At 39.4% G+C, this 24,774-nt stretch overlaps 2 protein-coding genes and 1 long non-coding RNA gene across 5 annotated transcripts in view; 1 reads left to right on the top strand and 2 right to left on the bottom strand.

Moving 5' to 3' along the window:
• The window catches only part of crppa (CDP-L-ribitol pyrophosphorylase A), a 65,673-nt gene extending 45,659 nt beyond the window's left edge, over window positions 1–20,014 (bottom strand). The window contains exons 1-6 of one of the 2 annotated variants that reach the window (XM_080896702.1): window positions 19,618–20,014; window positions 17,395–17,668; window positions 10,827–10,976; window positions 4,325–4,429; window positions 3,174–3,219; window positions 1,110–1,207 (exon numbers count right to left, since the gene is read on the bottom strand). In XM_080896702.1, the coding sequence (XP_080752828.1) occupies window positions 1,110–1,207; window positions 3,174–3,219; window positions 4,325–4,429; window positions 10,827–10,976; window positions 17,395–17,668; window positions 19,618–19,853 (909 nt within the window). In that variant the 5' untranslated portion in view covers window positions 19,854–20,014. The remainder of the gene's footprint in view (window positions 1–1,109; window positions 1,208–3,173; window positions 3,220–4,324; window positions 4,430–10,826; window positions 10,977–17,394; window positions 17,669–19,617) is intronic. The other variant, XM_080896703.1, reaches the window with a different exon arrangement.
• On the top strand, window positions 13,512–14,993 carry LOC308405907. 2 transcript variants are annotated; one of them, XR_013973419.1, is made up of 5 exons: window positions 13,512–13,895; window positions 14,014–14,110; window positions 14,199–14,266; window positions 14,344–14,900; window positions 14,932–14,993. It is a non-coding gene; the product is annotated as an uncharacterized lncRNA (long non-coding RNA). The 2 variants fall into 2 exon arrangements; XR_013973420.1 differs by having other exon boundaries at window positions 13,512–14,110.
• A 671-nt stretch (window positions 20,015–20,685) lies between the features above and the next one.
• Window positions 20,686–23,551, bottom strand: sostdc1a (sclerostin domain containing 1a). Its single transcript, XM_080896763.1, has 2 exons — window positions 23,266–23,551; window positions 20,686–21,906 (listed from the first exon to the last, which is right to left on the bottom strand). Exons 1-2 carry the CDS (start codon window positions 23,468–23,470, stop codon window positions 21,461–21,463), a joined length of 651 nt encoding a protein of 216 aa, XP_080752889.1. The 5' UTR covers window positions 23,471–23,551; the 3' UTR covers window positions 20,686–21,460.
• Between the last annotated feature and the right edge of the window lie 1,223 nt (window positions 23,552–24,774).

The raw sequence follows: 24,774 nt of genomic DNA, 5'->3' as shown, positions 1-24,774 counted from the left end.
CACCAGATCTCACTGGTGGAGAAGCAGTTTCTCATTAGTAATGTGAAGCTGACAAATAATTTGCATTACTGTCAGACCTGCCGACAGACCAATAACAGTCATCAGTGGCTATATGCAGACAACACATCCCGATAATTAATAATAAATAGGTTACTGTTTATAGGCAAGAAAAAGCAGCGAATAACCGACGATACAGTTCGAAATATTTGGCTTTTTTAACAGTTAGGTAAGGCTAATCAACTTTTTACTTTTTATCCCTGAATATCACTGCTGGCGAAGACAAGCAATAAGTTGAGTTCACCGTCAAAGTCTTCAAAAATTCATCTGAACTCATTGAATTGTTTTGTACAATAAACAAACTAAAATTGTTTTATGCTCATTTGCAAACTATGCCTATTAGTACAACAATGTTTAAAATGGTTGACTGTAGGTTTATTACAGTTGTTTCCTACTGGATATCCCTCTAACTGGATACTAAGAACAGTTTATTTTGATTAAAAGTAATTTGCCACATTTGTTTATTTGCCTTCTTTTCAAAATCCAGGTTGTTTGAGTTACCTGTTACGTGGCTTCCTCTAAGGAAACCCAACGGTTGTTGAGGTAAGAGGAGAGTAATTCATATTTGGAGCCTCTATGTGGTCTGTGCTGTCAGATGTCCCAGATTGTCACTCTTTTCTGTTTTGCACATGGACACTTTACTCATTGTCTATCAGGAACAATTTTACAAATTAAATAAAGGATGTTTGCTATATGGACTGAAGGCAACGTGGGAATTTGATGTGCCCACAAAGTGACTACAAGTTAAGGAGAAGGGGCATCTGCTCTCCTGCGTGCAGAGTCAGAGGAGGAGGCTGGGGCTGTGGGGAGGAAAGTTGCAGGGTGTGGAAGTCCCAGACAGGCTCCATTAGAGGTGTGACCACAAATGGCAAGTTTCACCACTGGGCCACCCAAGTGGAGCTCGCATAGAGTTTATGGGGAGATTTGAGGTATATGACAGGAGACGGATACGGGTGAGATAGAGGAAAACATAATGGTAAACTGGTGAGGCTCTACAGTTTTGTTGTCATCACAAACAACACTTGAATTAGCTGTTACTGCCCCGTACGTACCATATCCAGAGCTCCAACAGCCTTCCGAAGAGCATCTGCCAGGTTCACAGCTTCTGCCAATCCACCTGTGATAACGCATGCTGATCGTGATAAAGTCTCTGAAAGAGAAGACGTGTGATTTTAAAAACTCCTCCACATAAACAAAAAATGGCAAAACTCTGAACGACAAATAAATCAATCTTGGCACATTACAAGAGGTGCACTTGAAAAATTAACATGACTGCACCACAACCTGGCTTGCCTGGAAAACAATTAGAATTTGAGATTGAATATAAATTATCAAAACAGCATTGACTTAATAGTAGCTACAAAAAAAACAATCGGTACAGTTATCAGTGATGTGTAGTAAAATATACATCACTGATCATTTTTTCTCGAGAGTTATTTCTGTAAATTTACATCTTTGTTGTCAGTTTGTGTGGGAAAACGTAGCTTATAGACACCCAGACCCTCAGCTACCCTCCATCACCCACTGGACATGGATAAGCAGCAGTTACAAATAGGCGGCAGTCAGAGAGAGACTCGCCCCCAGCTTTTGGCCATTCCTGTGGGGAAATGTGGACTGACAAGCAAATCGACAGCTTTAGGTTTCACAATCAAACAAGTCTTCACTACAACAAACCAAGCCCTCACTTTTGCTGATATTGCACCACTTTCTCATCTCCTTCCCTCATTTGTAAAGAAAAGCAGAAGATACCTGAAATCCTCTACTTGAGTTGTCTGAATCAAACTGCACTAAAATAAGGTAGGATCCATACACTTTGCCATAGTTTCAAAACAAGAAAATAAACTTACTCAAAGTCAAAGTTCTTTCCTCAGTATGAAAATGAAAGATACACTTGCAAACTTGTTCTACTTTAAAAGCTTATCAGGAGAGGCGAGCACCAAATGTAATACATAGCTAATTATGACATTACACGCTGACACAATACTGCGCTTCTTCAGGTGACACTTTATGTTTGGTAGTAATATGCAGTGCTCCCTTATTCGCAAGGGTCTGCCAGCCCGGGGCAAACCACATATTACTTATATTGCACGCTCAAAATGCTAAAAATAGCTATAAAAATAGCACTGTAGACAAAGCCTGATTCCTACTTTTCATAGTTATGACAATTAATTTATAGAAAAAAGTATTTGTGAAGTTTTATTATTTTTCCTGAATTCATTAAAGTTAAAGCTAACAAATACTGAACAGCAGCAAGTCCAACATGACTACCTCAATTTGACTTTTATCTTAATTTTAGTGATGGCAAACAGCGTCACCTACTGTGTTGTGGGCCCTTTGAGGATTCAAAGGAGGACTACAAATCAAAATTAAAAGTCCATAGATAGAAATAACACAATTTCACTGTGACATTCATCCCATTGCACACTACTGCTGCAGCAAAAAAAAAGGAAGACTAAATATATTGTTGTTATTTGAAAGCCTTCTGTAGAGTAGCCATAAATGTTCAAACAAACACACACACACTCTGTGGTGGCTCTATGCAATCACACAGAAATGCAAACACAAATTGAAGCTCTCGTCAGTTTCTTGTACTGACAGATATGAGAACTTTTTTCCACGTCCTTTCTAAAAATCAAACAATGAATTCATTCACTTCAGAGGCTCTGAGAATAATCACTTATGTCATCATCAAACAGGTACTTGTTGGTCCAGGTGCTGGCGGGGTGAAATATAGTGCTGTGTTTATTTCCATTTCTCTGATTATGATAGTCTCCCTTGTCCTGACTTGCTTTCTATAGTACTCACTGACTGTGTAAATCCACAGTGTTCATCCCAGGCTAAACAATACTACAAAGAATTTCTTCCTTTGAAAACAATAGCCTATTTTAATTCAATGTCACCTATTCACAACTCCAGACCACACAAAAAGAATGTAGACACTCCTACACTGCTTATTTCTGACCATTTAACCTGTGTGAGAAGACCTAGTGGAATCAACCATTCATGTCTACCTGTCAGCATACACATTTTATATAAGTAAGAGGATGAAAAACTATTGTACTTTGTACTGTACATACAGGAAGTTCTATGAAAGCATATCCACAAAAGAAACTCACCTTTGATAATGGACTCTGCGGCAGCCAAATCCCGTTTGTAGGTCACCTGGAGGACAAAATAACTTGGGTTTATCCAGTCAGTTTACCCAAATGAGAGAAAGGAACGTTTTATTTATGGAGATCTGTGCACATTGTTTCAGTTTTATGTGCAGAGATTTTCAGATATCTGCTCCCAGAAACTCGCTGGAATCTTATCTGTGAGCTACACTGACAATTGAGCTGATTATGTTGCTTTTTAAAGGTTTTCTCAGATTATTAGAAATATTCTCTGAGTAAAATTAATGTGTTCATCAAATACAAAACAAGCCATACATGTGTTTTTCCAAAAACAACAACAACCCGTTTAGCTTCAATCAATGATTTGGACCTCAGATTTGGACTTTCCTCCAGTTTTTATGTCATGATGCACTTTCACATCTCTAAAGATTATTCAAATGAGACAATATGATAGTAACTCTGTAACTTCCAGTGGAATAAGCAGCATTTTAAGTATTTAGAAAATTTATTTGACTGAAGAAGATAGCACTTCTGTTAGTTTGCCATAGAATATGTTCCTACTTTGAAAGTAAAACTGAGGTGCTCAAACAACACCACAAATGTATCCCTTGTGCAAAAACAATATCATCTGAGACTACACTCTGTTTTGTAATGCATTATCTCACAGTTTCATAACACATGTACGATTCTTGATTTAGTTTTTGACTCCATAAATATTCAAACTACCTGCTAAAAAAAGGGTTAGCGATCCATCGTAACTCTGACTCAGTGGGTCACTGTTGTGCTGCTTTGAGCACCGCAAAGTAAATTCAACCTGTTATAATGGAGCAGAGCCTTCAGCATGTAAAACCAAATTGCCTTCATATCAAGTTAACATTACGTCTAACTAAAAAAACACACGTCATTAAGAATGGATCACACAGAAAACTGAGAAGAAAACATTAATACAGTAGTTAGCCTAATTTCTACCGGTATATGCTTATCCTGGATGTCACAGTCAATTTATGTGTGTTTCCTTTTTTGCCAGCACCCACAAACTTTCAATTCATGATTTATCTTTACTCATTTGATAAATCAGTGGCGTGCAGTTGTGCTAGCCAAAATGTCACAAAATCCTCGATCCCAAACCCAAAGCAGGCCCCTGGCGAGCTCACCTTCCACAGTGTTGGCGGACCCTCAATGAGCTTGGCATTGGTGCCACAGTACTGCAGAGCCAGATGGAGACACTCTGTGCCAAACTCGAAGTCTGACTCACTGCACTGCAGAGGGGACACAAGAGAGAGCAGATGCTGTGGACGGTCGCTGACACCAGTGTATTTCCATCAAACTCAGCGGAATGAAGGTACCACCACAGTGTATGCTCTGCTCTGCTCTGCTTACTAACAGATTTTTACAAAAGTTTGAAAATGTTCTGTTTTGTAATCCTCCTTTTACCACAATCTGAGTTGAGTAACAGGACGATTACTCATATTTAAAGAGCCAGTAAAGGACAAGCAGAAACCTCAGGGTTGAAAAATGAATCCAACACATAAATGTCAAAAACTGCAATTCCTCCAGCTGGACACTTGAGGCTGCCTGACTTAGTTCCCATAAACTACCAGGTTAAAATGCCCAACTTTAGAGCAGAAATAAGCAGGTTTACAGGTAGGTATGGGTAGTTTCCTACTTCATAACATTTCATTAAGAATATTTCAGTGAGTAAATTATAACTCACCAGTCTGAATGTTGTTGTTAAGGTCTCTATTTTTGTTAGATAAGGGTGTGGACCACTTTGATTAACAGTCGTACCCACAACTCTCAGCCTGTGTTTGTGGTGCTGGGGCCTTTGGAAGCTTTCTTAATTGAATTAATATAGTGTGCTTTGAAGTAGAGAGCATCCAAATAGTATGTGCTCGAATCTTGCACCAATTAGCAGGTACTGCCAGCAGCAAAATATGGTCATCTCTACCTTAAAAAAAAAAACCCCACGGCATTGTTAAAACACACACTTATCCAGTCCTTTGATGAAGTCATCATGGCTACATCCATCTTTTAGACATAATCTATAGTAGAGGGGCTAAAAATATTAGATTCATGCCTTTGTTGTGAAATCTCAGACAGTGACTGCCAAAACCGTTTTCACCATGCCAGCTAATATCAGAATTATACCAGACAAGAGCCATTTTCAAGCAGTCTTTGTGAAAAGCAGCCCATGCAGAAAGCAAACAGCATTACTTTTCTTCATTGATCCAATCTTCAACACCTACAGTAAAACAAATGTTGCCTAAATCAAAACAAAAAGCTTGAAGAGCAACCACTGAGTGGCTTAATCAATCACTTGTTGTATTGTTTGGAGTTTTAAATCATATGTGCTGCCAGAGAGAAATATCTTGTCTTGGGACATCAAAAACACATCCAAACTGTTTATCCTCTGAGGAACGTGAAGAATTAATTAACTCAGTAAATTTCACATCAGCCAGAAAATTTGATTTTTGGCTTCTACTATTGTTCCCAGTATTTGTGGACATGTGGTCATTATACCTTGAGATGCTTGTCCATGGCCTATGGGGAACCTAAACTTGATTATACCAATTACCAAAATCATAATAAACAACCCCCTGGAGACATTTCATTTCCAACCCAAATTTCCTAGAGATTTTACATGTAGTTGTTGAGAAAGTTCATTGTGCACCAAATTCTTAAACTAGCGAACTAAATGATGACTTCTACGATTTCTACGCTAAGCAGAAGCACCAAATGTGAAACAGTTCTTATAGATACTTCTTACGTTGACTCTTTTTATTGGTTTGAAAGATTTTAGTTAACTTAGTGCACCTGTGTTTAAGAATTATCTTACATTTTTATTACTAAAAGACTTCAGGTACAATCTAATTTATTATGTACTGCTGGTATGATGTGCAAATTGCTAAATAAGGTACTTCTTTCCTCTGGGCGCTCCTCAGATAAGTTGGCTTTGTGCAACACAGGTTAGACGTTCAGCTGAAAAGATTTCCATATCTGGAGCCTTTTATTTCACTCTCCATACTGTGACAATGTTTACACAGTAAAGGTTTCATAAAACAAAGCTGCCGTCACCACATTTTTCAACGGATGCTTCACAGGACGTTGTTTTCTTTGGCTAATGCGCTCTTGGAATTGTAACCCTCTTATCTTTCTGAAATAAGATTTAAAATGTGCAACACTGGTTTCATCAGGTTCATAAGACATTTTCCCACATTGTTGTGGGAGATGTGAAATGTTTTATTTGCTGCTGAAGATGTGGTGTACAGAGGTTTTAGAGGAGCTTTTTTTGGTTATTTTGTCGAGGTTAAAAGGTTAGCAGGCTCTGAGGTTTTCGCCTGAAAGAAATTCCTATAACAATAAATAAATTGTTAAAGGAATGACCAAAATTGTACGTCTCACAACTGTATCTTTTTTACACTGCAGTGTAAGGACTTCAAAGACTGGTGGATCTTAAAAGTAACCTAGTGAATCGGGTTTTTTGGTTTGAGTTTTATAGTTTAGGGATTTTTTGTTTGCAATTCAACTTAGCTTCCAGAGAGATTATCCCTCTTTCAGTTTAGTTTTCATTGTTTTGAAAGACTTTAGCTTTAGTTTTACTCTTATATGTTACAGCGTGAGTTTTAGTTTAGGTTGGAGTATACGCTACATGGAAAAAAGCATTGGCCATCTACACATTACGCCTACAGAAGCTGCTTGACAATGGAAACCCATGCCTTGAAGGTCCCTGCACACAGTTTTATGCTGATGTTAATACCAGTGTAGGACAGGATCTCTGCAATTACAGTGTTACCAAAGTCTTTTATTCCCTGTATGCTTCAGCACTCAGTCACTCTGTAACTCTATGTGGTCTGTCACTTCACTTACACAATATATTACAGTACCACACTCAGATTTCATGAACTCTGTAGACCAGTGGTTCCCAAACTTTTTTTGCTAGGCCCCCCTTGGTTTTACAATAAAAATGTTCGCGCCCCCTCACCTTTCAAACTCCATTGTGGTTTATTTCACACCTCAACCATTTAGTAAACAATTAAGCAGATACAAGTAAACTGCAATAAATTAGAGGTAGTAATAAAATACATTACTAACTCTTACAATACGTCCACACCTACATGGGTATTTTTAAAAACGCAGCTGTTTGGGTCTTTCGTCCACACGTAAACGGCGTTTCGAATCACTGAAAACTGAGATTTTTTAAAACTCATTTTTTGCGTTTACGTGTGGACGAGGAATACAGAGTTCATCACGCAACGTCAAAGGTATGTGCCTTTTTTCACGTCACGCTGTGCGCCACGTTATTGTTTACATGAGATGAATTGCAGAATGGCAGATAGAGACAAAATACTGTTAATCTGACTATCTGCAGGTTTTATATACACATGCAGTTACTGTTCCTCCAGACTGCATGGCTAGGTCACTGAATGTATACACCTGCAGCAATGGGACTGAAAAGACCTGAATTCAGAGATTAATAGGTGCTGTAATTTTGTCCATGTAGTGTAGTTTTCAGCGGCACAATTTAAGTGTCTGAAAACATGGATTACATTAAAAATGACCGACTCACAGTAATGTAAAGGTCACAGTTGCAATAAAGATAATCACTAAAGCCTCCTCAGGATGGTTTTCTTGTTTTGACTAAATTGACCGAGACTAAAACTCAAGTCATTGTCTATACATACATTTAATTTTAATTAGCTATCTTAAGAACACAGTACTGTTTTACTTAGTTTTTATTATTTCAGTTTAAAAAATAAAAAGTTTAGCTTTAATTAGGCAAAAAAGACCTTGGGTTATAGCAAAGAGTTGCTTAAGAACACATCCAGCAGATACGAACCAACATTAAACAGCACTGAATAACAATATCAACTCCAAGGAAAATACTTCCATATTTAGCTGCTAAATTCTTCACTAACTGTGTCTGCTTGCTGTTTGGGTCAAAGCAGGTAAAGTGCAATGGGTTTATATGAGATTTTTTGCTGTCTGTTGCTGGAAACTATGCTGATTAGAGCAATTAGACTAATGTTCTAGTGTTTTTATGTCCTTGTTACTCTGTGTCATTTCCCTCCCTAAACTCATTAGAGTTAATTTTACCAATGAATATTTTATTTGTGCTTTGCTGGCTCCGTTTCTGAAGATCACATGCAAGTTTGGATTGAGGCGATGAGGTTTTCTCTACTACAAAGACAAATTCAGGCTACCTGAGATTATAGCAGGGTAATATTTTATCAAGCTATAAAAGAGAGGGGAGTCTTTTATATCTGGGACCATGGAACTGCAGAGAGAAATTACAGCAGAAATATGCTCTTGGTTTTGTGGTAATTTAACCTTTAGCATTTTCTCCTGGTACAAAGGCTCTTGCTGGGGACTGGATAAAGTGTCCTCCCTTTTGTCTTTTCAGCCCTGAGTTCTTCTGCTTTCAATAGATGTCACGCTACAAATGAGCAGCTCTAGAGATTTTTCATGTGCATGTCCTAGAGTCTTAACCTGACAGATACCTTACACTTTCCCTTCTTTTGAAAAGTTTGAAAAGGAGGCGAGGGGGACGCAATCTTACTTGACCTCCTTCTCCAGTGTGCCTTGAAAATACTGCAGAAAAGTGAGCTCATTTTCTGAGAAGGCCAAAGCCAACAGGCCTCTCAGAGCAATCTGAAGATCCATGTGTGCCAGGAGTAAAAATAACTGCAGACACACGGCGCTCCAATTTAAGGCATACTTAACGTCTTAGCTCAAAGTTTGCCGTGCCCTTGAAAAAAGTGGCTATCGGAAGAACCATCTAATGAAGTAAAGGTTGAAATAGCAAACTGGAAGCATCTGAAAAATAAATAAGGTCAACTTCATCGACTTAAGTTTCACATTTCGTTGGCCCACTACGTTTTAGCAATAAACTTCTGCTTTCAGAGAACAATTAACGCATTTACAGTTTACGTCAGCATATAATTCTTTCCATTTTTCAGGTACACATAGTAAAACACCCTATACATGCGAGAACATTAATCTGAATCCACCTAGACGTTCCGTGTAATTTCAGTCCTATGTTACCATTTTTCCAACTTAGCCTTTGTTCACTTTTGTTCCACAAACTAATCTTCTGCACTGTGGCAGAATATAATCGTGTGTGATTTCTTTCCTAGATGCAGATGAGGCCAAGAGAAAGTGATAGCACCCATGCCACAAGCTCTTCAAAGTGAAACCCTGCAGGTTCTGGCATATCAGCTGAACCATGAAGGACTATAAGGGTCCGTTATGATGTATGGGAATCATAAAGCCCTTTGTCATCCAACTCATGTAAGCTTTAGTGCATAAATCTCAATATGTCATTTTAGAAGATTTCCCAGATGGTTTTTAGTAATTATTTGACACCACAAATAAGTCACACATGCCTGCAGGACTTAACCATCTATCCTGTGATATGTTTATACAAAATTTATACAAAAATGTACTTTTACTTTTTTCATCTCAGGCAACAAGCTCCGACTGGGAGCATAGAAGGACCACTACTTTCTATTTACATGCAGCAGCAAATCAAAAGGAAGTTTCTTAAAAGATAGGGGAATCCACTGGAAAATCAATGAGGTTGGGCTAAGGAAATTTCTATTGTTATTTATAAAGTTGCGACAATTCTGTGGCATCAAGTAATATTTTCTCTGGTTGAAAATACCATTGTACTAACAGCTAAAATTAATCTTTAGCAAAACAGTCTAAGGACCTTGGAAAGAAAAGTGTCTAGACTTCTTCAGATTTCTTGAAGACGTTTCATCTCTCATCCAAGAAGCTTCTTCAGCTCTAAGAGCAATTGGTAAAGAGTCCCAGATTTTAAGCCCTATGGGAGTGTCCCCCGAGAGGGTCATGGACCCCCTATTGATCCTCTACCACACACAAGCCAAGGTCTGAAGATCACAATCAACCAGGGTTTCAAGTGAACCCATTGTGAAGTCTAGCCCCACCCTATCATGTGATTTCCTGAGGTCAACAGGCCCAGGATGTGAGTGGACATTAAGGGGTCTGAGCAGGGATCTCAAAACTGGATTATAGATGGCAGACAGTTGGTGCCGTAAACCACCGCCTCTGTTCAAAAATGGCCGTTCACAGTGGACATAGATGGCTTCTTTCACTCGTCTTTCAAACCATATTTCTTCTCTGTCCAAAATGTGAACGTTGTGTATGAAGTACAAGGTGGAAAAACAAAGACCAAAACTGGAAGAGATAAACTGTGGTTAAACATCAATATTTAAACTGATGTGTACCCTCAGTCACCTTTGAAAGTGGGGTGAGGAGCCAGCCTTCACAGAAAAGAGCCAAATATGGTGAAAAAGGCACACAGTTACAGACGCTCTGTCCTGAAAGGAATTACAAAACAAACTACAAGAAAAAGAAAAGCTCAAATCCAGCTTGTTTTTCCACCTCCCACACTTGACCAATCAATGTGTGAAGTGGGTGTTACAGAAATGGTCGCACACAGACCTGTGTTTACAGCAAGACTTGACAGCCAAGTATTTCGTATTTTCCTTTTTGTAAACTGAAATCTTAGCTAAATACAGAATGTCAGGTTTCTTTTTATCGTGCATATAACTGCATCAAACCAGAAAGACCCAAAACAAGATGCCTCAAACAGCCCATTTGTTTGTTAAAGATACATCAGAGTATAGGTCCTACCCTCTGATAGGCCTGAGAGATGACATCATATGTAAATCCTTGAGGCATCTCGCTGGCTCTGTACTTGGCTCTCTCCAAAGAGTGGTCTAGGTAGCCCTCGGATGTGGTGGCGATTACTGTGGAAACAAGAGGTCGGATAGCTCCCGCTGCCTGTTTGGACAAAAGACAAAGCATTTAGGTTAACGTATTTGTGCTCAATAGTTCACAAGGACAGAATGTATAAGAGAAAAAAGAGAACAAGAAAAGCTCTGTAAACAATGAAGTCAGTCCCAAACTATCTTCAAAAGAACATGAAATAATTTCATGCTATAAAAGCAGTGTTATCTTGAGCTCTGGAATGTAATTTCACAGTTAGCATGCATATGTATGGAACATTTCTGCATACATATATACCTGACTGCCATAAAGCTCGCTGTAAAAACTATCACAGATGCTTCTAACAATTTTTAACTCATTCACTGCCATTGACGTCTATAGCCGTCAATGGCAGTGAATGAGTCAATGGGTTTAACTCATTCACTGCCAATGGCTGGCAGTGAATGAGTTAATAGTTTTTGAAGGGAGACTAGAGAAAAAACAAAAAGCCTTTTACGAGAAAGCATACTGGGAGCACACTGATACATATCTATCAACATATTCATGCAAAAATACACAGAAAAATTAAAATATCTAGACAGGAAAATCCTCAATAAGACAAGGATCACATTTGCTTCCAAACGCATAAGTAAGGCACAATTAAATCCAAATATTTAAGGTAAATGTCGTGAATAAGTACATTCACATGTACACATACTTAGACACACTCAAGGGAACCAAAAATATTCACACAAGGCAGTGTGCAATGAGCTGATGGTGCCACAAATCAGTCTGACCAAATACTGTGTGACTATACAGTTCTACAGAACAGAGAGAGGAACAGACAGAAACACTTAAAAGAGGAAAATCAGAGTTTTTCTAGCACATGCAGTTACCTTCCATCAAAGCAAAAGTCTATAGTGAGTTAATGTCAACGCTTTAGTATAACTTTTGCCCTTTATGATCAAAGTGTGACCTTTAAAACAATATTACTAAACATGTACATGAATCATGAAATATTACTATACAAGTAGTAAACTGGCCTTCACTTCAGATATTTTTTCATCAAATAATTCTGATTATTTTTCAGCCAAGAGTGAAAATTTCGAGGACAGAACATTTCCTTGATCACATGAGCTGGCAGCTTCACGGTAACAATAAATCCATCGTAACCAGAACAGCCAGAGTACGCACTACACACTCTGCACTTCCTCCCTTGGATATTTAAAATAATAACAACTTCTGAGATAATATTTTCATCTCTCTGTGGCAGATTGAAGACAGACTCCAAGAGTAGGCATTCAGCAAGCCTGTGTGGAAGAAACAAATGAAAGGAAAGCAAACATGTGTTTCTGCATGTTACACACGCTGTTAGAATCAAAATTAATCTGTTACGTTTTAGTAGAGACAGGCTTTCTATCATGAGCGTGGACACAGGCAGGATAATGAAGACCAGATCGCCCGCTGTGAATGCACGTCACATAGCACGCATGGACTCTCAGAAACACCACAAATGTTTGACCTGTGTAAAGGAGCGCTTGCTTTTTTCATAACCTGTGTGACCTCTCTCAGTTTGGGTTCTTCAATCATGACTCATAATGGAGCTAATCTGTGAGTTTCTTCATCAACGAGGCCGTGGCTTCGGCCTAAATGTTTTCTGCATGTTACCAGTGACATAAACACCACCGCCAAGAGCAATGGAGCTGTCGGTCTCATAAACAGTTTATGAGAAGATGGATTCATCTGGTTTTAAAGGGGTGAGTGAAAGGTGCAATCAAAAACACTTTGGTTTTTCTTTGACGGGAGAACTTGAACTTCTTGTATTTTAGTGTGTGGCTAACTTTCTTGTACTCCTCACAGAAAAATAAAACAGCAGGATGTCTGATGTGTTTACACCATGTGCTTTAATTGGCCTTCTCTGGTTTTCTGCTAAAGCACAAGAAAAAATGAAGTATGCACTAAAGTTGCAATTTCATTTAGGTACGCTTTCCAAGCGTGAGGAACGAGTGGCTTTCGTGGTTTTTCCTCTTTTTGCAGGAGGATTAAGATCTTTCTCTCTCCTGTGATGAAAACAGAGGTTTCCTGAATACGTACCAGATTTTTCATGATATGACAATTTCTGAGATTTAAATACACAACTATGCACCAGCAAAGTGAAACTTGCCGAAAGAAATCTGTGTGTTTTACCTTACTATAAAGATTATTTAATTTATTCTGACTTTATTCTGCCTTTTACTATATATATATATATATATATAAATAATTTTTATTATACAACATTAATATTAACCATATTAACATTGCAGTAATGGACAGGATTACATTTGAGAAGGTTGGAAGTTGTTTGTTGTGGACGCTGGGATTTGTAATGAGTTATGGGATGTGTCGTTCCTTTACTGTTAAACATAAGTATGTCTTTTTTAAGTCATAAGTCACCTTGCAGTTGTTTTTTGTTGTTGTTTTGGTTTAAGACTTAAAATTCATAGATTTATAAATTTTTTATGTTTCAGTGAAGAAAATCAATGGGAAATTCACCTCATTCATTGGGGAATTCAATTAATGGGAAATTCAGCTAGAGCCACTAATAGTCGTTCTTCTTCTAGGGCCCTGTGCTTCGTACGTCGCTTACTACATCCAAGATCAAATGAAACATCCAAGACCAAACCATCGCGCTAACCGTGAGCGCGCTAATCCGGTTCCCCGAACACACCTGCTGTTGACGATTAGTACAGCTGGATGAAGTAATGTGCGATCACTGGGTGCCGTAAAAGGGGATACGCATCGATAGCAGAAACAGTGATCGGCAACCCTCTGATTGGTCGGCGAAAATGTCGAAGGAGTGCGCTCGGCTCGGTATTTTTCGGCAGCAGAGCAAGAACTCCTGAGTGAGGGATTTCAGGAGTTTCAGAGTTAAATCAGAACGCAAGGGAACACTGCAAAGGCTGCAAAAGCAAGGAGAGAGGGCTGGCAGAAAGTTGCTGACAAATTAAACTCGTAAGTAATTTAATAATAATAATAATAATATATTGGATTTATATAGCGCTTTTCAAGGCACCCAAAGCGCTTTACAATGCCACTATTCAGTCACTCTCACATTCACACACTGGTGGAGGCAGCTACAGGTGTAGCCACAGCTGCCCTGGGGCAGACTGACAGAAGCGAGGCTGCCATATCGCGCCATCGGCCCCTCTGGCCAACACCAGCAGGCGGTAGGGTAGATTTATTATATTACACTATATTATCCAATATTATATTACATTATATTATATTGTTATATTATATCCTCTTTCACATTAGAGCCACAACAGGACCCACTAGAACATGGGAACAAGTAAAAGTGAAATATAAGAATATTCTATAGAATGGTAATATTTATCACTTATATTGCTTTTCGTCTCTTGGAAAGAGAGCCTGAAATAATCTGTTTGTTTGTTTATAACAGCAACCAAGAAAAGGGCAGAGCAAAAAAAGACAGGTGGTGGTCCTGCACCCCCTCGTCAACAAGTTGGTTAAGTAAATAATACCCTCACGGGGAAATCGATATCTCTCTATGAGCACACTGTCGCGCTGAGCTAAAGGATCCTGTCTATCCCGCAATATACGCTGAATTCTGAGGACTCTCCTTATCAATCTTGCACCTTCCGCAATGGGTGGCTCGCGTAAACGGACAGGACATGGCTGCGACAGACTTCCCAAATCCACCTTCGCTTTTATAGCCGTGGTCTCTCATCTTGATTACACGAAGTAATTTACAATTACTACTCTGAAATATGAATTACATCTGTAATAATCACATACATGTAATAGAATGTTAATAGTACATTTCCCTTTTTTAGGAAATGACCTGTATGTATCTGTGTGACATCAATAAAAGGATCAGGTGCTGCATTATCTTTAGTTACATTGATGTTATTTATTTATGGTGAAACAGTGGTGGAATATCGCTGTTGCTTTCGTATAAATGAAGCGGACATACCTGCGTGGCCGCGATCTAATCCTGTTTACATAAAGTGAACCTGCTCCCGAGCAGGTTTACGCTTACGGCTCTGTTGCTATGACAGCAAGTCCCGGATGAGCTTCGGGGAACCGAACGATCCGGGATCACGCGAAATCGTCAACAATCTAATCCAGCTAACTTACTTAGCGAGGTACGAAGAACAGGCCCTAGGTGTGTTGTTTACGACAACAGAGAACACGTTTGTAATGAAAATAACTGTGTATGCTCAGCAGACACTGGGTTTCACCGCAAACCCAGTGTCTGCTGAGCACATAGCAGACACACCAGTGGTGTCCAATCCTGCCTTCAACCTGCCATCGCTGTTAGATACACTCTGCTGTTTTGTATGCGTTTACAGTCATGTGGTACTTAACCTTCACATCTAATGACATCTGTCCTAATGATGCCACTATTATTCAAATCAAATCAAAATGTATTTCCATAGCACATAATAATACAACAAAGTTGACCAAAGTGCTTCACAGTCGGTCAGAGCAATAGCATAAGACAGAATACAAAAGAAACAGTTAAAAGGAGGGCAGGAAACAATATGACAATTGTTTGAAACAAAAACTAGCCACGAAATAACATACTAGTTTGAATCAAAAGCCCGACTAAAATAATACGTTTTAAGACGCAATTTAAAAGACTCGGAAGAACGAATATAAGGAGGGAGGTTATTTCAGAGTCTGGGAGCTATGACTGCAAAGGCCCGATCACCTCTGGACTTCAGACGAGACCTCGGTTGCGTCAGGAGCTTTTGATTGGAAGATCTAAGTGCCTTGTTAGGGATATACAAATGAAGGAGTTCGCATAGATAGCTGGGAGCCAAATTGTTTAAAATTTTAAAGGTAAGCAAAAGAATTTTGAAATTGATACGATAATCAACGGGGGGCCAATGTAGGTTGGCTAAAACTGGTGTGATGTGGGCAGAATTTCTAGTACCAGCTAAGAGACGCACAGCTGCGTTTTGAACTAACTGGAGCTGGTGAATAGAGGAAGATGGGAGGCCCGAGTAGAGAGAATTAGTAGTCTAATTTGGAAGTGATAAGAGCATGAATGAGCTTTTCAAGGTCCTTCAAAGGAAGTTATGGCTTTGCTTTAGATATCTGACGCAGCTGGTAGAAACTGCTTTTTACCACAGAGGAGATTTGTTTCTCGAGTTTAAAAGAGCTGTCCAACCTTACACTGCTATTAATGTAATGGCAGTGTAAGACTCAAAAGTGGTGGTGGCAGGACGGGTAGAGAAGATGGAAACACCATAGAAAAATGAGGAAGTTTTGTTTTAGAACCTAGCTTTAAGTAATGACTCCTTCCTAGTTGACGGTAGCACCTTCAGATATCCTGTTTTTGTCATTGTTTTTTTGACGTGATTTATGTTTGACTGATGTTTATTTTTAAATATAACATTGTTTATATGTTGGTTTTATGTATTATACTTTCCCAGTGGCTCTTGTTTGTGTTTAGCTGATTATTCAGGACGTGCAGTTTAGGTTTGTGGTTCTATGGTTGGGTTAGTATTTACTTTACTATTCTTAACAGTTGCTGTTTCCATTCTGTTCCTCCAGTCTTGTCTCTGTTTTCTTTTGCCTTTTAGTGTTCCACTGCCTTGCTGTTTCCATGTTTAGTTGTTTTATTTCCTGTTTTATTTTGATAGTGGTTTGTTTGTATCTTGTGTACATCTACTGTATTGTGTTTAACCTTCCCCCTGCTCGTTGTCTAGATTGCTTTCAGCTGTGTTTAGTTCCCCATCTGTTTCTCCTTCCCTCGTTACCTCTCATGTATATATTGTTACAGTCTTCCTGCCGAGCCGTGTGCTCCCTAGCTCTGTATTCTTTTCCCTATAGATAAGCGAGTCGAGTTAGGCCGAGTACCTTTCCTGTATACTTTGCCAGGTTTTCTCCTGCAGAGGCTCGGTGGTGGACAGAGTCATTCCACTGACTGATCTGTGCAGGGTTTGCATTATACCTCAAGTAAGCCTGAGCGTCATCTCTCTCTACCTCCTCGGAATGACACCTCCAGGTTTCCATTTGTTGTTTGCTTTGATGCCCAGACCACCTCACTTACACTTCACTTATCTATGCCTCCATGCCACGACTTATACCTCTGATTCCTCAGATGTCATGTTTATTATTTTTTACTTTTGTAAATTAAAGTATTACTGGCATCACAACCAATGTTGTCTTCCCTCTTTTTTACTGGCTATGAGCCAGCTTGTGTACATATTAACATTTGAAGATATTTTAAGAACAATCATTACAAGGCAGAAGCAAAAGAGGAACATACACACAGAGGATGATTACATGACCATGTAACAGATTACTCCAGGAAAGGTCAGATTTGAGGTGCTGGAAATAAGACAATCTAAGGATGAAAACTCTGTTCTAAACAACACACAAAATAAGCACCAAATGTAACAACATGTTGAGTGGATTTCAGGTCAGGTTCCAATACGTGATTAATCTTTTAAATATGAATCATTTTAGTCACACTAACCCCTTGTTCCTTGGCAGCCATTGCTATCTTGCACAGAAAATCCTCCTCCACAAAAGGCCGAACAGCATCATGTATGATGACAACCTTCGGTCTGCCCACTGCTGGCCTCTCCTCCTCACCCAGAGCCAGGACTCCATTACATATCGACCTGTGACGCGTCGAGCCTCCTGGCACCGCACGAACCTTTCTGTGCTTAAACCGCTGGATGATGTCCGTCATCAGGTCCATGTTTTCTTTGGCAACAGCGACCACAATGCTTTGGATCCATGGCATACTGCAAGAAAAAGAAACATCAGCTCAGAAATGCCTGATTTGTAAACTGAGCCCTCAGATGGAGAATTGGGACTGCAAGTACTCAAATATTTAGTATTTTTTAGGCTGTGTAATGTGGAAAAAGTCAGGAAAGATTTGAAAAGTTCCCAAAACACTGGATGACATTTTCTGACCACTTAAACATGTATAATATAAATATGTATAATATTTATATGACAATTAACACGCTAAAAATGCTTGTTTTAATTTTATTTTAGCTTAAAGTACTCTTATTATTTAGTAAAACATATGCATTTGGGTAAAAAATAGTATAGTTGTTTCTCTTGCAAACAGTTTACATTAAATTCACATACTTGACTTAAATAGGAAAGTAGCCCCAAGAGACCGTTAGCTTAGCATGGAGAAGTGAAGTGGGGGGACTAGTGGATGTCCACTAGTTCAAAAATCTGCCAGCCAGCACCTTTGTTTTATAACTATAATGTATCATCTCATCTTTTATAGAAAATTAAAAGCTTTGGATCTTAATGTTAAACCAAGCTAATAAGGTACTACCTGCAGCTGTAGCTGATTGTAAAATGCATGAAAAACATGAACAAAATAAAAGTTCTGGGTTCAAATAAGCCACTTTTTACCAGCAAACTGGCAGCCCCTGACCCCTGGCAGCCTCCCTGTAACCTCGAGGAGGGGCACACAGGCTGTGTCTTTTCTGCTTGTTAATTTTCTGACAGGCACATAAACTGACAACAAGCTAGGAGACACATCAGATTTCAAAAACCAGCTGTCTTGGTATTATTGTAATGGAGGTCAAACAATGATCACAACACAGAGTAGCTCCATCTTTTCATCACTTTAGTTACTGAGCCAAAAATCTGTAGAAAATATGTTTGTTTGCTGAACAAAAATACCCTAATGCTTTGACAATCATAAATTGAGTAAAATAAAAAAATTGAGTGAGCAGATTTTACTCCTACAAAGGTTAATAAGTCACAAAAATGTCTCTGGTGTATCAGAATGAGGCACCAAATTGGACAAAGCATGTGAAAGGGTACAAACACTTAATGGACTGTTATAGGTTGAAAAAGAAAGGTAGAATTAACATGCTAGAAAAGCTGAAGGAGCATGACAGAGAAAAAGTTATCAATTGACCCCCTCTGCCAGTTGTGCAAAATTTAGCTAATCCCAATATGCATGCAAAGAAAAATCTACTGGAACAAAAAAAAATATTATGCAACTTATTTCCAAGTAATTATTTTCCTCATACTGCATCAGTACATAGGGCTGTTCAATATAACGATATATATCGGATGACGACATAAAAACTTCTATTGTAAAAATAGAAGTTCTACAGTACACCTGATCTTAGGGTTCAGTCGCCTGCAAAGCATAACATGTATGTATGCCACATCTGCACATCAAATAGAGGACTGCGTAAAACAAGTGACCAGATTTAGATTTTTTCAGTACAGCTCCTTTTCAAATGGATAGGGATGACTGCTGTATTAGGGCTGAAAATGCATGAGTGGGAATGAGATATTTTTCTATTTTAAATTATTTTCATAACTAATGGAAGCCAGGAAATGTACTGAAAATAGAAATGATCCACAATTTTTGTGCATATGTCACAAAATAGGAGAATATGCCCACCATATTTGCTGAAGCCAAAGCAAATACTCAAATTGCCAAAGCTGTTTTCTTTTGAATAAGAAACCAGGATTCCCCCCAATTTCAGTATTTATATATATTTTTAATATGATTATTAATGAGCAATCAGATATTGACTGTACTGTGCACTGCGGGGGCCCAACGATTAAATATTGCCCATGGGCCACCCGAGCCACTAATCCGGCCATGGTGGTAGTAGCTGAGGCATTTTTCCTTCTGTTTCCGTGTCTCCCTAATAACTAACGGGGATTGAATCTTGTCGCCTCTCCTATCGTAGACGTTTCCTACCTCTCGAAAGCCTGAATAGTGTAGCTTATGAGCGGTCTGCCAAGAAACGTGCAGAACTGTTTTGGTGTCTGTAGTCCCGTTCTTTCTCCGGTGCCTCCGGCAGGAAGAACCACCGATACAGGGAAGTCCACGCAGCGTTCTGCCGAGTGGTGGTCGCTCTTCCCGGCCTCGCACATTGTGAAAATCCGGGGATGAGCGGGCCTGTGCGGTTCACAGTTATCACCCCGCGTGTTCATATTACTGACCTCAATATGTTTACAGATAGGGGTGTGAGGGGTTTCACTGTAGGTTACTTTCCAAAGCTATCCATTCCCTTCTGATGGGCGGGGTGGGTAAGATACCGAAAACGTGGATGGAAAAGAGGAAAAGGGGGAACCACCGCTGTGAAGCGGGCAGATTATCGATGGCGAACACTTCCGGTGAACGCTTCAAAATAAATATAAAAGCGTTTGAAAGTTGCAAATGTAAAATTTATGAACTTACAACAGCTCGTAGAGTATTTATTTTGATTTTAAAAAGTTAACTACACTTCACAACAGAGGATTAAAGGTAACAGTTTGTGAACTTCGCTTTGTGAAGTTTATGTGACTTGAAGAAAAGTAAGAAAACAGTGTTTTCCCTTTAATATGTGGTCCTTAAAGAGGAAAACGCAGGATGTAAAAGAGAGAACTTTTAGAAATACTTACATTTGTGCACCTATAATGTACTTTTTATTCGATGCATTCATTTGTACGTATGTCTTTCTGGTTTCCAAAAAAGTCCAGGGGATTTTTATTTTTGATTAACACAATTAGCCCGGTAATTCCCTAATGTTAACAATACTCAAACTATTTAATTGAGTCCAGAAGCATCATAATCAGTTTCATCTACTGTTCTTTCATTTATTGTTTGTATTAGTATAATTTAAACGTTACGGTGTTTAATTTCCCATTTTAGTAAAGTAGTAATTCCAAAAAAGAATTATGGGAAATATTTGCTCCTGTCCGCAGGACCACTGGTCAGGACTGGGAGGTCCTAATTCCTGAGATGTTTCAAGACCATTTACACTGCAGATAGGTGGAAATGTGTTTATGGCAGAAATCATGCTATATGCCAGTGCTGAATCCATCCAGCTTTCTTACCTGAAAAATATAAATTTATTGGTGCATTTTATGTCCGAGGCTTTTTAAGTTTTAATGAGAGCCCTCTTGAAGATGAAACACATCAAACCAAAAATTCCTACTAGAAACAACACATATGATTAAAAAAAAAAAAAGGATATTTATTTCATACAATGTTATTTTTACACGACTGATTGATGACAAAGCTTTTTCCAGAGGATTCACCCACATGCTGACTGCACTTAAGCCACACTTATCAGGTTCGCTGCCAAATAAAATATATTACATCATAAATCTTACATGGTAAAATTTTATACAAATGGACATACTTTATAAAGCATGAATTTTATATATGTACATCTATTTACACAATATTATTTTAAGATGTTGGGTAGTGTTTATTGGTGTTGGCGCTTCGTTAGTTAAAGATCTCCATCTGCATATCAAATGACTATATGAACACATGCACAGGGCTAGAGGACAGTCTATGCATGGTTCATGGCTGGAGAACATTCTGCAGACAAGTCCTGGTCATATTAGCTTTAAGCATGTGGATTAAAATGTCAAGAACAGTTCTCAGAGTCCTGCTTGGAGTTCTTCATCATGGTGAGGAACCAGTTCACATAAATCAAGTCCCAGTCACACACATATAATCCACAACTGCTGTTTCTGGATGTCGTGTCTTAACATCACTGAGACAAAACTTCTTGAGGTTTAGAGTCACTCTGCATGTTCAGTGTCTCTCAGGGTTCAGTCTCGTGCCAGTTTTCACTCAGCCTGTTCTTCCCCGACCTTCTCTTGCTCTTAGATTTGTGTTTGTGGAGAAGCCTCGGTGGCGACAGGGCCGACTCCTCAAACTTGTTTCCGGATTCATTGTGTTGTCTCGAGTACCTCTTGCACTTGCAGGAGGTGACCACTGTAATCTTGTAAGTTCTTGTGCTGCCATCCTGGCACTGCAGCTGGATGCGCTGGGTACGGGTCTTGTCATTGACGCACCGCCAGTCCTGGTTGCTGCTCCGTCGATTCCAGAACCTTCTGCCATGGGTTCCGCCAATCCAGTTTTCCAGCATCTGAGCTGGGAGACACTCGCCTGCACACACCAACTCCTTGATGGGGTTGATGCTGGTGCAGTGACCATCAGAGATGTACTTAGTGGACCTCAGTTCTCTGCATCCAATTTGACTTTGCTCTGTAGGCAGAAACAAAGACGTGTGAGAATATGAAGAAATATATGTAGGCAGCTAGACAGAAACTGGGCTGCAACAAATTATTTGACTATTAGTTACTTCACAGATTTCTTTGTGTACTCTTTTTGAAAGTGAAAAATAAAAGCAGAAGATTCTCACAGTTGCAAAGCTCCAATCAAGTGCTATACTTAGAGTTTTTGCTTTCCTTGCAGAACAATTTTGCATCTCTAGTTTTTGGTCTGATTGAAGATTACCCCCATTGTACTAGTCATAAGTCCTTTTGCAGCCTCTGGCAAGTCACACGATACAAGAGGAGCACCCTGACATTTCTACTTCAGTAATTACAGCACTGTGAAACAGAAAAACTCTCTTCTTTAAATCTGGGAAGCGGGTCTACTTCTGTACAGCAACATTATTCTCCCGTAGGCTACAAACAGTGTCCCACTGCTCTCCCCTCTGTCACTGTAACCCAAGCTTGAGTCCATTGAAACAACTCCATATACAATGCCCTCCCTTCTCAGTGACAGTGTTTGATGAATGAAGGAAGGCTCCAGCCTGATCTCTCCCTCCCTTTTGCCACTTCACCCCCTCCCCCTGTTTAGTAATCCGCCACAATGGTATGGGAGAACACTTTCATCCAGTCCGCTGCTCGGCCTGATAGAGCCTTGCATCCCTGTCTGGACCCCAGCCAATCAGGTGTGTGTTACACTGAGCAATATATCACTGGGGAGGGGGGGGGGGGGGGGGGGGGGGGGGGGTGGTTGGTGTGCTCAAATTCACTGCATTCACTGCCCATCTTTCCCTTTTATAACACCCCTAAATTTGCTCCATGTCTTTCCAGTCTAGACACTCCGATAAGCTTCCAGTCATGTCTGCAAACTGGTGATGATTTAGTGTAAAATAATCCCTTTTAAGAATGTAGGAATGTGTAAATGGGAACAGTATGGTGATGATGGGATTAAGTGCCTGATTAAAAGACATTTGATCTTTGTGGTTTAAAAAGCATTATAACCTGATCTTCATAAACTGGTTTTAGTTGTAGTTGCAAACACCTTTTCATAGAGAAGAATAACTAGATAAATTAAAAACGTTCAAGCTTCTAAAGATGCAAAAACAGTCTACAATGTGCTAAAGGCACACATGGTAGGATATATTCGCATATCATGCGAAACACCTCCAAACATCAGAAATTTACAATAAGCAATTTAAAAAAAAAAACACACATTCTGCAACAAAGCAGAACCTTTTTCTCTAAAGTAAGTTTAAAGCAGAATAAACTTCATTGCAAACTCCAAAAATACCAAAGCAGAGGAGCATCCTCTGGTCCTCTGAAACAAGATGCGTCCCTTCACTCCACTCACCGCTTCTGTCGTGCGCCGCGCTGCCCGCTCCTCTCCCGCCGGTTCGTGGACGGTTCATGGAGACGTTGCTTTGGACCTCCGGCACCGGGGCGCTCACGTGAGAGAACAGGAGCTCCGTTGCGTCGTTCTTGAAGGCTTGGCAACTCCTCAGCAGGATGCAAAACAAGAAGAGGGAATGGCAAGACTCGTGCGCGCTGAGATGCATGGCTGCGTTTGGGGACAGAGAGAGTGTGTAACGTTGGAAACGAGAAGCAGTCGCCTCTTATAAGCGAACCGATGCTGAGGGACACATGTGAGGGCAGTGGGTTTTATATAGCCCGCCCGCCTCTCGCTTTGGCAGCTTCTCAGGTGCGTTTCATCGAGAAGATTTGATTGGTCGCCAAAAGTATACCCCAGTAAGACAACCCCGCCCAGTTTTTTATTTTTCATTTTGGAGAGCTAAACAGTATGCAGAAAGGGTGATGAGCATGATGGGATTATGTGAGCAGTTGGCACATCAACAGGTTTTGCTGGTTCACTTAAACATTCAGATTCAGTTTGGGCTAAATTAACAAACAGCAGTAAACAGAAATATAATGCTCCCAAGTTTCCACAGCTCTGACCTTTATCGGCATAAAAACTAATTTCTGACTCAGCCAAATAAGAACAGCAATTACAGGCACAGTGTGGGTAAAACTATCTTTGGGATTTCATTAAAGAAATTTCATCATGATTCAGAATAATTCTTTATAATCTCATTTGTCATACCAGAATCGAGTGAATGGAAACAAGATTACAAGTTTGCATGTATTCTTTGGAGACGGCGTACCAAAATCAAATATCAGAGAGCTTAACCTTTAATTTAATCTGCTACAAGAGGGCAGAAAAGCCAAGAAATGCTGATTAGATTGGAAGTCCATTGCAGTTTTTTGTCTGAATTTGAGTTAGCTGAATGCAATAGTTTAGCTATACATCTTAAATACAGAGAATAAGTCAAAACAGATCAATCATATAAAACTTTTCCATTCTCGAGAAAAGGCAGCTGAGTAGTCAGTCCTTTTTTATTAGAGATCAGGAATGATTCTGACTTCCAAAACGTTCTTAAATCAGATTTGTTCCTCTGCTTAAGAAAAAAAAAAAAGGGCTCTATTGTGTGCCAGTGTTTTGAAGTAATAGTTTCACTGAGGTGTCATACAATAAGACTGACTGCTACTGGGTTCCCATAATAAACAGATTAGCTTTTAGTGACTCCTGCTGTTGATATTATAAAAAAGCAAAGCTGGTTTGTATTAGTGTATCCTTTAAGTGGCATGAAGGGGCATAAGGTGCTTAAAAAGGTGTATGGGCCACTTTAAAGGTGTATGGGCCACTTTAAGTCCAAAGAGGAGGACAAAGTATTGATTTAAATAAACATTTTTGACCAATCAAAGTCAATTATTTGCTGCTTATTCGTACAGTTATAGTTTCTAAATCAGTGGTTGCATTTTATTCCAGATTACTTCAACTCTGAATACCATGACTGATTTCTGT

Source organism: Rhamphochromis sp. 'chilingali' (assembly GCF_963969265.1).
Source record: "Rhamphochromis sp. 'chilingali' genome assembly, chromosome: 11".
Taxonomy (NCBI): domain Eukaryota; kingdom Metazoa; phylum Chordata; class Actinopteri; order Cichliformes; family Cichlidae; genus Rhamphochromis; species Rhamphochromis sp. 'chilingali'.
The sequence above is the reverse complement of the archived record's forward strand: the minus strand, read 5'-3'. Positions and strand labels throughout refer to the sequence as shown.

Coding starts and splice junctions, on each gene's coding strand:
- sostdc1a (XM_080896763.1), bottom strand. CDS start 23,470: ATGCATCTCAGCGCGCACGAGTCTTGCCATTCCCTCTTCTTGTTTTGC. Junction 21,907..23,265: donor CGCGGCGCACGACAGAAGCG/GTGAGTGGAGTG, acceptor TTCTGCCTACAG/AGCAAAGTCAAATTGGATGC.